Source organism: Notamacropus eugenii, chromosome 2 (assembly GCF_028372415.1).
Source record: "Notamacropus eugenii isolate mMacEug1 chromosome 2, mMacEug1.pri_v2, whole genome shotgun sequence".
Taxonomy (NCBI): Eukaryota; Metazoa; Chordata; class Mammalia; order Diprotodontia; family Macropodidae; genus Notamacropus; species Notamacropus eugenii.
Window position 1 is genome coordinate 98,734,584 of NC_092873.1, and position 14,406 is coordinate 98,748,989.

Sequence of the window (14,406 nt, forward strand, 5' to 3'; positions counted from 1 at the left end):
TCCCTTCCTGGGCTCAGAGCTATGAGAACTGTGAAAGATGCAGTTTTAAAGGTGCAAGAGACATCTGAACATGTGTAGGGATTCTGAAGTGAGGTAGCAAGAAAGATGAACTGAAGTGATGGAAGACATTTGGTCAGGTCAGGAGCTGTCTGTCAGCTCTGGTTTAGAACCATGAAAGGTGGTTTAAAGAGAATACTTCCCTCCCCCCATCCCTTGGGAATCTTGGAAACAGAACTTTTTATCCTGGAGGAAGAGAAAGCTAGTCATCTCTCAGTTTTCTTTTTTTTCTTTTAATTTATTTATTTAAGTTTTCAACATTCATTTCCACAAAATTTTGAGTTCCAAATTTTTTCCCCATTTCTCCCCTCCCCCCACCCCAAAACGCCAAGCATTCTAATTACCCCTATCACCAATCTCACCTCCCTTCTAACATCCCTCCCTTCCCTTATCCTCATCTTCTCTTTTGTCCTGTAGGGCAAGATAAATTTCTATACCCCATTACCTGTATCTCTTATTTCCTAGTTGCATACAAGAACAATACTCAACAGTTGTTCCTAAAACTTTGAGATCCAACTTTTCTTCCTTCCTCCCTCCCCACCCATCCCCACTGGGAAGGCAAGCAGTTCAATATAGGCCATATCTGTGTAGTTTTGCAAATGACTTCCATAAATAGTTGTGTTGTGTAAGACTAACTATATTTCCCTCCATCCTATCCTGCACCCCATTTCTTCTATTCTCTCTTTTGACCCTGTCCTTCCCCAAGAGTGTTGACTTCTAATTACTCCCTCCTCCTATTGCCCTCCCTTCCATCGTCCCCCCCACTCTGCTTATCCCCTTCTCCCCCACTTTCCTGTATTGTAAGATAGGTTTTCATACCAAAATGAATGTGCATTTTATTCCTTCCTTTAGTTGAATGTGATGAGAGTAAGCTTCATGTTTTTCTCTCACCTCCCCCCTTTTCCCCTCCACTGAAAAGTCTTTAACTTGCCTCTTTTATGAGAGAAAATTTGCCCCATTCCATTTCTCCCTTTCTCCTCCCAATATATTTCTTTCTCACTCCTTAATTTCATTTTTTTAAGATATGATCCCATCTTATTCAACTCACCCTGTCCTCTGTGTGTGTGTGTGTGTGTGTGTGTGTGTGTGTAATCCCACCAACTACTCAGATACTGGACAAAGTTTCAAGAGTTACAAATATTGTCTTTCCATGTAGGAATGTAAACAGTTCAACTTCAGTAAGTCCCTTGTGATTTCTCTTTGCTGTTTACCTTTTCATGCTTCTCTTGATTCTTGTGTTTGGAAGTCAAATTTTCTTTTCAGATCTAGTCTTTTCATCAAGAATGCTTGAAAGTTCTCTATTTCATTGAAAGGCCATTTTCCCCCTGAAGTATTATACTCAGTTTTGCTGGGTAGGTGATTCTTTGTTTTAGTTCTGGTTCCTTTAACTTCTGGAATATGATATTCCACGCCCTTCAATCCCTTAATATGGAAGCTGCTAAATCTTGTGTTATCCTGATTATATTTCTACAATACTTGAGTTGCTTCTTTCTAGCTGCTTGCAATATTTTCTCCTTGACCTGTGAACTCTGGAATTTGGCCACAATGTTCCTAGGAGTTTCTTTTTTTGGATCTCTTTCAGGAGGTGATCAGTGGATTCTTTCAATATTTATTTTGCCCCCTAGTTCTAGAATATCAGGGCAGTTTTCCTTGATAATTTCATGAAAGATGATGTCTAGGCTCTTTTTCTGATCATGGCTTTCAGGTACTCCCATAATTTTTAAATTGTGTCTCCTGGATCTATTTTACAGGTCAGTTGTTTTTCCTATGAGGTATTTCACATTATCTTCCATTTTTTCATTCTTTTGGTTTTGTTTTGTGATTTCTTGGTTTCTCATAAAGTCATTAGCCTCCATCTGTTCCATTCTAATTTTGAAAGAACTATTTTCTTCAGTGAGCTTTTGAACCTCCTTTTCCATTTGGCTAATTCTACTTTTTAAAGCATTCTTCTCCTCATTGGCTTTTTGAAGCTCTTTTGCCAATTGAGTTAGCCTATTTTTCAAGGTGTTATTTTCTTCAGCATATTTTTTGGGTCTCCTTTAACTTTTCATGATTTTCTTGCATCTCTCTCATTTCTCTTCCCAATTTTTCCTGCACCTCTCTTACTTGATTTTCAAAATCCTTTTTGAGTTCTTCCATGGCCTGAGACCATTGAATATTTATTTTGCATGTTTGGGATACAGAAGTCTTGACTTTTATTTCTTTCCCTGATGGTAAGCATTGTTCTTCTTCATCCGAAAGGATGGGAGAAGATATCTGTTCACCAAGATAGTAACCTTCTATAGTCTTATTTTTTCCCCCCTTTTTTGTGCATTTTCCCAACCAGTTACTTGACTTTTGGGTCCTTTGTCAATAGTAGGGCATACTCTGGGAATCTGTAAGATCTCAGTTCCTCCAAGGTGGCACAATCAAGCGTGTACACTGGTCTGGGAGTAGAAAGAGATTTTTGTGCCCAGAATCTTAGCAGTTTCCTTTCTACAGCCACCTGGTCTCCAGTTCTGCCAATCCAGCACTGGAGGTTGAGATTCAGATAAGCTGAATAAGCAGGGCTGCCATTCAGTGTGAGATAAAGATCAGCTCCCTCAGGGCCTCTACACAGGGCTGAGGTAACAATCAGTTCCTCAGTGCCCCCCGGGGTTTTAAGATCCAACAATGGATGTGGGCTTCTGTAGGGGCTGCTGTGGGAACTGCTGCCACTTGCCTGATGTGGCCTCTGTGGCTGCTGCCTAAAGTCAGAGCTTTGGGAAGGCCCTTCTCCCTTCCCAGCCAGCTGAAAAAACCATGTCACTGACCTTTGGCACCTGTGGGTTGAGGGATCTGGGAAGGCTGCTACTATGACTGGGGACTCCACCCCTGAGGTGTCCTCTTCCCAGAACCACTCTGTGCAGCATGGCCAAGGCTGGGCTAGGCTCTGCTCCATGCCTAGTGCAACAGATGTTTCCTGTGGGCCTTTCAGGTCACCCTGGGCTGAAAATCTCCTCCACTCTGTTGTTCTCCACTTCTGCTGCTCCAGAATTTGTTGAGAGTCCCTCTCTACAGGTATTTTATGGGCTGTGTGGGGAGAGCCTGCGTATGTGTGTCTTTCAACTCCACCATCTTGGCTCTGCCCCCTCAGTTTTCTTTTGATGTAAGTCTGGTATTACTTGGAGACACTGCTTGGGATTAAACAAGACAATAGATAAAATGCTGAGAACCTAGACTGTTTTCAGCAATTTCAATTTCTTTTTACCCTTGGTATTCAGTCAGGCAAGAGTTTGGTCCAAAGGTGAAGGGAGAAGCTAAGCTGAGAGACCCAGGAATTTAAAACACTTGTCTAACCAAAGAGTTGAAGACAGGATTGAATGTCCCCTCCCCTTATCTCAGTAGCTAAGTGGTCATATAAGCTAGTAGGTGGTGTAGACATGTCTGGGTATTGTAAAAGCAGCTGTATAGTGTGTTGGGCTTGGGGCAAGGAAGACCCGAGTTAAATTTTCTTCAGACATCAACTGTGTGATCCTGAGCAAGTCACTTTCTCATTCTGTTTCTTCATCTGTAAAATGGTAATAATAATAGTGCCCATCTCACCAGGTTATTGCGAGGATGCAACACGGTAAAAATATGTAAAGTACTTTGTGAACCTTCAAGTGACATATAAATGCTAGCTATTTCTTGTTCTGATAGTCATCATTATTTGGCCAATCCTTTCTCACTGAAGGACTAGGGGCATGTGTACAGGTAGAAATTGGACAGCAAAACATCTTAAAGGGGGGTGAGGTGTGAAACTCTCGGCTTCCTTAGGAGAGACCTTACCTGCCTTGGGTTACTGCAGTCCTTCTAGAGGCAGGAAGCTGAGTTATCAGGTCTATAGCAGCCTTTTTCACTTCTTAAGATTCTAAGGAAGAGGCAATGAAATTCTAAGAAGAAATGAAAAGGAATAGAAGTGATTCTATGGTAATGCTTTGAGCTGCCCCAGACACACACACACACACACACACACACACACACACACACACACACACACAGCAGAGTGTCTGAAAGAATGATATTCATTCTCTTTCTCCCTTTTCCTTCTCCTCTCTCCGAGGACTTTTTAGGAAGTTTCATCTATTATATCTACTGGATTATCAATTCTTCATATAGGTTGTAGAAGGTAGGCTCAGAAAGGAGAGAAAGATGTTCTGGAGAGTGTTAGAGAGGAAGCCATCTTGTCTTGAGAGGCTGACCGTAGGTTTCCCTAAAGGTGATAGTAGAAAGAGGGTGAGGGAGTTGTGGGTAGCCTCTGTAAGGAGTGGGAATAGAAGTTCATTTTCACGAGTGGGGAGGGAGAGAATTTAGGACTGAAAAAGAAATTAAAAATAACAAAAAGTTTAGCCTTGGGGTCTTGTTCTCTCTATTGTATATTTTAGGAACGAATCTCTGATACCGTGTGGAATGAGATTGATGATCTCCAAGTATTTCAGGTTTTGGACTTGGAGGACTTAGAAAAGATGTTCTCAGCCTATCAGAGACATCAGGTGAGGTTCTGGGTGTCATCTGCTCCTTGCTGTGTGTTCTCGTTACCTCTGGGTCCAGCTTCTTTCTCCTGATTACCTCTCCCCCTTTTTCTTCCTTTCCATAACCCTGCCAAATTTCTCCTTATGCCATCAAATGACTGGTCTCCCTTCTCCTCTCCCCCACCAAACTCAACATGAAGAGGAAGCATGGTCACTTCTCTTTCTGATCCTTGGGATTGGGGATTACACATATTTAACAAGCATAAGAAAAACAGTAATCTCACCTTGCACATGCACAAACGCACGCACACACATCTTTTTGTTAAAGTTTCTGATGACATTTTAAAGCCATCCTCTTCTGTGATTCCTCGTAACAGACCTGGTAAGTGGAGCAGACCTTATTATGACCATGAGAATGTGGAGATAGTGAAGTAACACTATAGAGGCATATAGGATGAGAAAGGTCTAGGACTCCAGGAAGAGGGGCTTTGGGAGGTGGGGCACACTGTGAAAAGTGGGATTTTCTATATCTTCTACTGAAGCCAATGTCAACACATAAAGATCAGTTATTTTCACGATCAGGTTTTGTTTTTGTTTTTGGAGATACTTCCCCTCATCACTGCAGTATGAGCTGACCAGATGCCACGTTGGATTATTTCTTGCTTTCTTTGGATACACAATAAACTGAATCCTTATATTTGTCTCCCTAAAATAATAATAAATTAGGGAATGGAAGAGAATAAGATTTGTCAAGCACTTAATACATGCCATTTACTCTGCTAAGTGCTTTTACAAATATCTCATTTGATCCTTACAGCAACTCTAGGAGGTAGGTCTGATTACTATCCTCATTCTAGAGCTGAAGAAACTGGAGCAGAATGGCTTGCCCAGTGTCACATGGCTAGTGAAGCTGGATTTGAACTTGGGTCTTCCTAACTCCAGGCCCAAGGCTCTGAGCACAGTGGTACCACCTAACTGAAAATTTTTGTACTATCTTTGCCTTTCGGTGCAACTTGTTTCATTCTTTTGGTTTCATTTATATCAAGCATGTCAATATTGACATCAAGCAGCTATTCCAATAGTATGTCCATTGTCTTGGTCATTGAACATGGATTTATAGTATCAACAATTAAGTTAATGCTTATGTACAGTCTATAGACTGTAGGATTCTATGACTTTGTCTAAGTCATTCATAAAAATGCCTTGTGTCCTTTTCAGTTTCTGCTCTTGCACTACAGAAAGGAGAGGCATGTTCCAGATGATGGAGATGTTTCACATTTTTCTTTGTTTCATGGCATTGTCATTGCCAGGGGGATCCATCATCAAGTGGCTACTGGTGATGAGTCTCTTTTCTTAATTAGTTTGGTCCTCAGGAAGTCTACTGCCAGGACCATACCTCCATTCTTCCAAGGTTGATATCACTGTAATTACTCAATTACTAGTTGCATGGCCCCTGGGCAAGTCACTTGACTGATTTTTTTCTCAATATTCTCATCTACAAAATGGGGATAATAATAGCACCTACCTCCCAGGGTTGTTATGAAGATAAAATGAGATAATGTAAAGTGCTTAGCATAGTGCCTGACACATAGTAGGCATGTATAAATGTTTGTTTTCTTCCTTTTAAGTACAATTAAAAACTAAATGGGGTTAGATCTGCCACTGGATTTATGAGCGTAGCCATTCCTGTGAACTCAGTCCCAGCTGGATGAGTTGAGAAGCATAGCTGAGAATGGAATTCTCAGTGGCTGTACTAGGTCAAGGTTAGGAAATGTCTCTTGAGCTTGTTCATCTAACCCCCTTCCCCCAGTCTGGGAGCTGGGTCCTCTGAAATTACTGCAATCAAATGGGAAGCCAAGTCTGTCTTTCAGACTCCCCAACTAATTCAAACTCAGTAGGGGTTGCTTTGCCCTTGACTCTCTTTTGTCCCTAACTTGAGACCAAAGGTTGTCCAGGATGGGGACAGCTGAGGACTTTGCTACCACAGCTCTGCCAGCTACAAAATTTCAGGAAACAAAAATGCTATTGTAGCCTTAGCCCACTTAACTTTCCTTAAGTGGTCTAGGGAAAAGTAAGACTGTTTAGTATTGTGAAAAGAACACTGGACAAGAAACCAGAAACAAGCTCTGGATTCAAATACTGATCCTTAACATTTGCTAGCTGTGTGATCTCAGATAAATCACATGCTTCTGTTGGACTCAGTTTGCTCATCTGTAAAAGGGGGTGAATAGTACCTGCACTGTCTAACTTCTAGGATGATTATAAGGAAAGTGTGCCTCCTTTCTTCTCCACTGAGGGAGGAAATAAAGAACAAGAAGACTTTTCTTTCCTCTTTTGAAATGAGCACAATTTTTACTTGTTTCCAAGTTAATTTTACTTCTTTTGGCAAAAAAGGAAACTGGAGAAGGGAGTGGGTCTGTTTTATTTCTAATGGGAGTTACTGGAAGAAAGAACAGTGGGTACTCATTTGTGATGAGAGGGGGTCTGAGCTCTAGATTCCTGCCTCAGTCACCCCAAAGTGACCATTCTGGGGTAGGGGTAGGGGGTTGAGAGAAGGGTGATTCATTTTTCTGTACCTCTGTTTCCCCTTGAATTCATCCCAACTCCCCCTCTCCCCCAACACACCTGTCCGCCATTTTGGAGATGTGGCTTGGGAGATCTGTCAGAGCATGATTGCTTTCTGTGGTGGGCTGCATGGAGGAGGGAAGAAGACAGTACATGTTTGAGAGCCAGGATATTCCAAGACTCTCTGCTATTGCTTCGGGGTCCCCGGGGTCTGTAGAATCCCTGTAACTAATGTTCTGCATGTTTAATTCTTTGTTTGCTGTGGCTGCTGCCTAGGACCTGCTAACTAATCCTCCCTTTAAGCAGGTGAGTCATTCTTGGGGCTCTGGATACCCCAACTTCTATTCCCTTCCCAGTTCCTGTTCCATATACTTGGGCCCTGGAGAAAAGGAATGCCTACCCACCCTACCCCCGGTGGAAAGATGAGAATGTCCAGAGCAGGGATGGGAGGGGTGAATTCTAGAAGCATTAAGGGGTTATTTTCTGGACGCTTAACCCTCTCAGCTCTGGTCAGGTGAACTGATTTGCTGTTGAGGAACCTGGCAAAGAAGAGCTAAGAAGTCCTGCTTCTGTGACTGTGAGGCAGAGGGAGAAGCCATGGGGTATTGTTTGCCTCATTGGGAGTAGTACAGGAGAAGGGAAACTTTGTGTTCCTGAATCTCTGAAGATTTCCTTCTTACTTACTTTGCGGAGGCTTCCAGTTCCCTTTCTCAAAAGCGTTTGCTCAGACTCTTTCCCCCTGGACAATATAAAACTCCTAGAACCCAGGAAGTAGGCAGCCATTGACAATTTCTGAGTTAGCTTCTTCTTAGGAAATTATTGTTTCAGTCATGTCCACCAACTAACAAGACCCTATTTGGTGTTTTCCAAGATAATAGAGTAGTTTGCCATTTCCTTCTGCTCACCTTACAAATGAGGAAAACTGAGCTAAACAGGGTTAAGTGAGTTACCTAGGGTCAGTATCTGAGGCTGGATTTGAACTCAGGTCCTCCTGACTCCAGGCCCCTGTGCCACCTAGCTGTTTGGGGCTACACTGAAGTGATGTAAGGGACAGCAGGTCCTGATACTGCTCCTAGTCTTAAGAGTCAGATATTTCCAAGCAGGTCATTCTTATAGCCTAACTCCTCTATCCTTGGCAGAAAGATCTGGTCCATAGTCCTCCATCTCATTCCAACATATCTTAATCCACAAAGTCATAAAATTCAGGTTTCAATCCAATTTCTACCACAAAACCAAATTTTAACATCAAACCATCTTTCTTTTTGGGAGGTAATCCCATTGTGCCACCTAGCTGCTCCCATCACTTCATTTTAAAAGAACTATGGCTCTGTAATCAGAGAGCTTAGGTTCAAATCCTAAGTCTGCTATTTGCTACCTGTGTGACTTTTGGCATGTCACTTAACCTCCCTGTGCCTCAGTTTCCTCATCTGTAAAAAGAGGGAGTTAGATTAGATAGCCTCTGAGATCCCATGATCATAGGTTATTTGGTTCTTTTCCTGCATCCCAACATCCCTGGTGACAAATACTCTGGGGATAGATAGTTCCTGGGTATGTAGGGATGTCAAAAAGAAGCAAGTCCTCAACCTCTTCCCTGATTGGTTGCAGAAAGAGATGGGCTCTACTGAAGACCTCTACCTGACCACAAGAAAGGTCAAAGAACTCTCAGTCATTGATGGCAGAAGAGCCCAGAATTGTATCATCCTCCTTTCCAAGTATGTGAATTTTTTCTACCATCATACCCTATACATATCTACACTTAGCCTTGCATTGTTGTAGGATATAGATTTTCCCATATCAGAAACTCCCAGGCTAGTTGAAGATCTCTTCAATCTCTTGTCCCTAACTTGGGACCCTGGGATAGGGACAGCTACCCACTCTGCCTGCCACTGAGTTCCTTGACTCCATCAATATCTCAGGAAACAAAAATGCTTCTACATCCTCAGCCCCCTTAACTTTCCTTTAGTGGTCTAGGGAGAAGTGAGATTGTTTAGCCTTGTGGAAAGGGGCACTGGACCAGACACCAGGAACAAACACTAGGTTCAAGTCCTGATCCTGACATTTACCTGATCTCTGGATGCCACGAAATTTAAGAAGGGAAACCTATTCTCTCAGGGTACCATTTGTAATGATAACACAGGTGCGAATGATGATACAGGTATAAATGATGATACAGTTTCAAATGATGATACAGGTACAAATGATGGCACAGATCCAAATTATACCCATGTGCAAATGACAATAGTGGCACCTCGGCATCTCATTGTGAGAGGCCATGAGAGCCAGATGTTTAATTAGACCTCACCATACATCTCCTACTCTTCCCATCTGAAGGGGGCAGAGTATGGATCTGCAAAAGGTGGATCAGTAATAAGCTGATGCTTTTCCACATACTCAACCTGCCTCAGTTACAGAGACTTCTGGTTATCTGAGAAGAGGTAGGCACCTGGTCAGTGTCCAACAGCTGCTGCTATCCCATGGGGATCTGAGCAGAAGCGTGCACTGAGGGGCTGGGCTCAGCATATGCCCATGGGGTTGAATGATCTCAGTCTCAAAACATGTTGTGTTACATGCAGAACAAGACAGGCAGTATCCAAGCTAACAGCTCTGCTTCTGTGTGAGGCCTCCTTGCCTGAGCTTGGGGCCACAGGTCACAGTCCCATAACCTATTCTTAGTTCTGCCTTAGACTCACTCCCTTCCTTTTAGTGGATCAGATCCAGTCCTACCCTAAGACGCAGTTTCTCTCTTCTTGGTAATGGGGAGAAATTGTCTTCTAAAGCACGAATTCTTAACCTAGGATCCATGACCTTTTAAAAAATATTTTGATAACTAATATATGTATTATATTATTACATAATTACATAACATACTACATATTCATGTTATATATTATACATAATATATAATGGTTTCCTTTATGATACTGTGTACTTTATTCACTTGAAGTCATTATTCTGAGAAGGCATCTTTATGCTTCAACAAGCTGTCAAAATGGTCCATGACACAGAATGGTTAAGAACTCCTGCTCTATAGGATTCTGAGTTGAGAAGAAGGCCTGTTCTCTAGGGAAAGAAAAAGGAATTGTTATGGCATCTGTCCAGGCACTTGAGTTTCCCAAGATCCAGCAGAAGGTGGAACACTAAGGCCACTTCTGAGTGCCAAGAAAGTAGACAATTAGTCCCTTGATGAGAAGGCAGAGCGCAAGAGTGCCATCAATTTTTAAGGGATGATGGATGGGCTTAATAAATACCTAATAAATGTTTGATTGATTGATTGATGCATAGAGATTGGGGAAGGAGCCAGGATCCTTTGTCCTGTCTCTAGAATCAAAGTTAAATCCAACTTAATAACAGCTAATAAGTTGTAGTGTCTTTGCCACATATGTCAGAGGCAGCCAGGATTTAAAAAAAAAAAAATCAGTAGAAATTGAATGACTGCAATAGAGGCAACTCTGTGTGAGGGAAAATAAGTAGGTAAGGAGTTAAGTTGGTGTATTGAAGAATGAACTGGTTTTGGTTTATCTTGGAAGGCTTCCTAGAGGCAGTGACCCTGAGCCAAGGTGCATTTTCGCTCAAGCAGAAGCATATTTAAATGCATTACCTGATTTTGATGGGGGAAACTAAATAAAAGGAGGGAAGTGAGGGGTCTGAAACACAGAGCAGGCTGCTAACAAGAAAGAATCTTGTAATTAGGTTGAAGCTCTCTAATGAGGAAATCCGACGAGCTGTGCTTAAGATGGATGAGGAGGAGGATCTGGCTAAAGACATGCTGGAGCAGGTGAGGCCTGGTGATCATGTAAAGGGAATATGGGGCTCTCTCCTCTCAGATATCCACAGTGAGTAGGCCAAGAAGAAATTAGGCTAAATCAGAACTCAGGGAAGTTTAAGGAAAATGGAAGTTACCATGTTCTAGTCCTTCTTTCGGGGAAGAAGGGAGAGAAATGAGACAGTAATGGAAGGAAGGGATGGAAATGGGACAGTAATGGGAGGAAGAGATAGAAATGAGATAATAAAAGGAGGAAATAAAATGGCAGTCTCTGTCACCGTACCATTTTTCCATGAGTCTAGGCAATAGCCTCCCATCATTTTCAAGGCAGAAATGGGGTGGGCTCACATCCATAAGGGGACATGAGGGGGCAGCCAGGGCTTTATCCCTATATAAGGAAATCTTAGAGTCCTCTAATGAGTGCAGCCAAAAAGGTCAACTCATCCATCCTGCCCTGGGGCAGTACTAGACCTAAACAAGTGGAGATGGATTAAAAGCTGGTCTGTTTTCAAAAACCTCCACCTCCCCTATTTTAGGTAGTGATGAGATGGACATCCCTCCCTGCCAATCCCTGTTCCCCACTTTCTTACTGAATTTCTTGTCTGTCCCACATGTCACCCTGCACAGCTTCTCAAGTTCATCCCTGAGAAGAGTGATATTGACTTACTGGAGGAACACAAGCATGAAATAGATCGCATGGCCCGGGCGGACCGTTTCCTCTATGAAATGAGCAGGTCTGGGCACAGTGGGTAGAGGGCTTGGCTGGGTCAGTGTGCATGGTCTTGAGATGACCACTTATTTCTCAATGTGAGTGGGTTTGGGCTAGCATAAGAAATCTGGGGAGGGGTGGGAGTTGTGGTTATGGGGGAGAATGAGGAGGAACAGAACAGGGGGAAGCAGATACAAAGGATTATAGAGAACTGAGGAAGGTCAGAGGCTTATAACTCTAGGTTTGCAAGGGGATCTCATAGGTCATTTAGTCCAACCCCTCTTTTTACACATGAGGAAACTGAGGCATAGAGTGGGAAATGACTTACCTGATGTTCCAAAATAAGTTAGTTATAGAGCTAGGGCTAGTTCTTAGGTCTCCAGACTCTCATTCTAGCGAGTACATTTTCTGTAATTTAAGCATTACATTGAAGGACCATAGAATCATACTCCTAGAGCTGAAAGGAACCTCAGAAGTCCTTTAGTTCAATTCTGTTATTTTGCAAATGAAGAAACTGTGGCCCAGAAAGATGAAATGTCTTGCCTAAGGCCACTCAGGGAGTAAATAGAAGACTTTGGACCTCCGGCTCTTTACTACACTATGTCGCTATTGAAATGACTCCTCGTGACCTGCTTCCCTTTCCCTTCTGTAGGATTGATCACTACCAGCAACGTCTACAGGCTCTCTTTTTTAAGAAAAAATTTCAAGAGAGACTGGCGGAGACCAAGCCTAAAGTAGAAGGTAAGGTTGGGGGAAGTCCTCAGGGTACAGGGATCTGGCATTAAAGGTCAGGATAGGCATATTCAAAGATGGAAGAGCTGGGAGGTCAGAAACAAAAAAGTTAAGGTGCAACAAGGCAGGGAATGGTTCATGAAATCTCTGCAGACCTCCGAACAAACCTGAAGTCAAATGCAAAACTGAAAACTAACCCAGTTAGAAAACAACTGTATGTGTGTGCTCATGCACATGCTGTGGCACCTTAGCATGCCGGATGCCTAACGGCCTCAGTTCCCTTATCAGTAAAATGAAGCAATCGGACTAGATGACCACTAAGGTCTTTTCCAACTCTAAATTGATTATCCTAATGATTACTCAATAAGGGAGAGGGTTTTGTTATATGGCTACACAATACAGCAGCCCAGCACGTGATAGAAGTTACATAAATATAGAATGCATTATTCTAAAAGCTGAGTTGAGCAGGGGAGGGTTATTCTGGAGGAGGGGCACTAAAACGGAAGAGGGGATAAGGGGAGAAGATGGATGGAGAAGATGTATTTAGTTGACCTGAAGTGTCTGGTTCTTAGATTGGGGCAGCTGTTCATGCTGGAATGGAAAGATCCCAGTCCTTGGACTCAAAAAGCATGACTGTGCTACTAATTAGCTGCATGATTTTATAAGCATCATTAACCTCTGTGACTGTAATTTCCTCATTTCTAAATGAGGAATTAGACTAGATAATCTCTTGGATCCCTTCTGGCTCCGACCTTCTGGGGTTGGGTCCAAGTAGGGACACTAAAAGCAAGGCTGAGTTCATCAAAGTATGTCTCCCTCCCCTCCTTGGACCCCAGGATACCGGGACTTGAGTTTTTCTAAAAGGAATGATAGAAAGGGTCTAATTAACTGAAAGAAGAAGAGGTGGTTAACTTGGTAGGAAATGAGAATGATGAGGGAGCCCATGAGGCAGAGAAAAAGGTGGATGCTTAAGAAAATGCAAGAGGAGTAAGAAGGTTTCTCCAGACTTCCATCCCTCACTCCACTCCATCCAAGAAGGGGATTCCAACATGTCAGTAAAGAAAGAAGTGGTCCATGACATGAGTAAGGATTGGAAACCAAAGGTCCTGACTCACCCTGAGTCCCACATCTAAGAAATACCTTAAGCGCCCTCTGCTGGACACCAGAGCTTCAGCTTTCAGTGTGACAGTGGGTGATAACATTCTCAGTATAGGCATCATCAGGATTCCCAAGGAGACACAGATAAAAACAGAGACTCCCCATTCACCTCAAGTCTACCCTGCTGCTACTAAGCAATTACTAGTGACGCAAGGAGGCAGTTGGGAGTCTGTAGCTCTTCAGCTTCATCATGTTTTTAAGTGGCATAGACACATAGCACAGGTGAGGGTCTTACCAGTGGGCAAATTCCCAGCTCCATAGTGGAAATGGATAGGAATTCAGAATGCACAAATAAAAATGAACAATTTTTGTAAAATTATATTATTTAAATAAATTCTCCCGAGCTAACTTTTATTTGCATGTAAATTATCATAATTATTAATATATGTAATATATCAATAATATAATATATTAATATCAGATATAATTATATAATAATATATAAAATATAATTAATATATATTAATAATATATAAAATAATAATATATGAGAATACAAATATTGCATAATTATTATGCAAGTTTTTGCTATTACCATATAGGATATAAATACATATAATATGTAATTATATTGAAATATAATTATATAACACAACATACATGATTTTATATAATATAAATATATGTAATGCAACATATTGTATATAACAATTATATATGTTTATTATTATTTATTATATATTATTGCATTATATGATATATAACATAATTATATTTTACATAATTGTATATATAATATGATTGTAAATATATTATAATTATGTAATACATAATCGTTTATAACTATATTTATGTAATACAATTTGTATGTGTATTACAATTCATATAATATATTTATACAATATTTATGTAATGCAATATTTATGGCTAATGTAAGAGGCAGCATGGCATAACTGATGGGCCACAAGACCTGGGTTCAAATTGTGCCTCCCATCCCTTGACTGTGATCC

The 14,406-nt window shown here is 41.6% G+C and overlaps 1 protein-coding gene across 6 annotated transcripts in view; it reads left to right on the forward strand.

Annotated features, from left to right (window-relative positions):
* The window catches only part of DAAM2 (dishevelled associated activator of morphogenesis 2), a 160,773-nt gene that overhangs the window by 139,759 nt on the left and 6,608 nt on the right, over positions 1–14,406 (forward strand). For 4 of the 6 annotated variants that reach the window (XM_072642003.1, XM_072642004.1, XM_072642005.1 and 1 more), the window contains exons 15-20: positions 4,443–4,550; positions 7,371–7,400; positions 8,700–8,806; positions 10,785–10,869; positions 11,485–11,591; positions 12,219–12,307. In XM_072642003.1, coding sequence (XP_072498104.1) covers positions 4,443–4,550; positions 7,371–7,400; positions 8,700–8,806; positions 10,785–10,869; positions 11,485–11,591; positions 12,219–12,307 — 526 coding nt within the window. The remainder of the gene's footprint in view (positions 1–4,442; positions 4,551–7,370; positions 7,401–8,699; positions 8,807–10,784; positions 10,870–11,484; positions 11,592–12,218; positions 12,308–14,406) is intronic. The other 2 variants (XM_072642007.1, XM_072642008.1) reach the window with 1 other exon arrangement.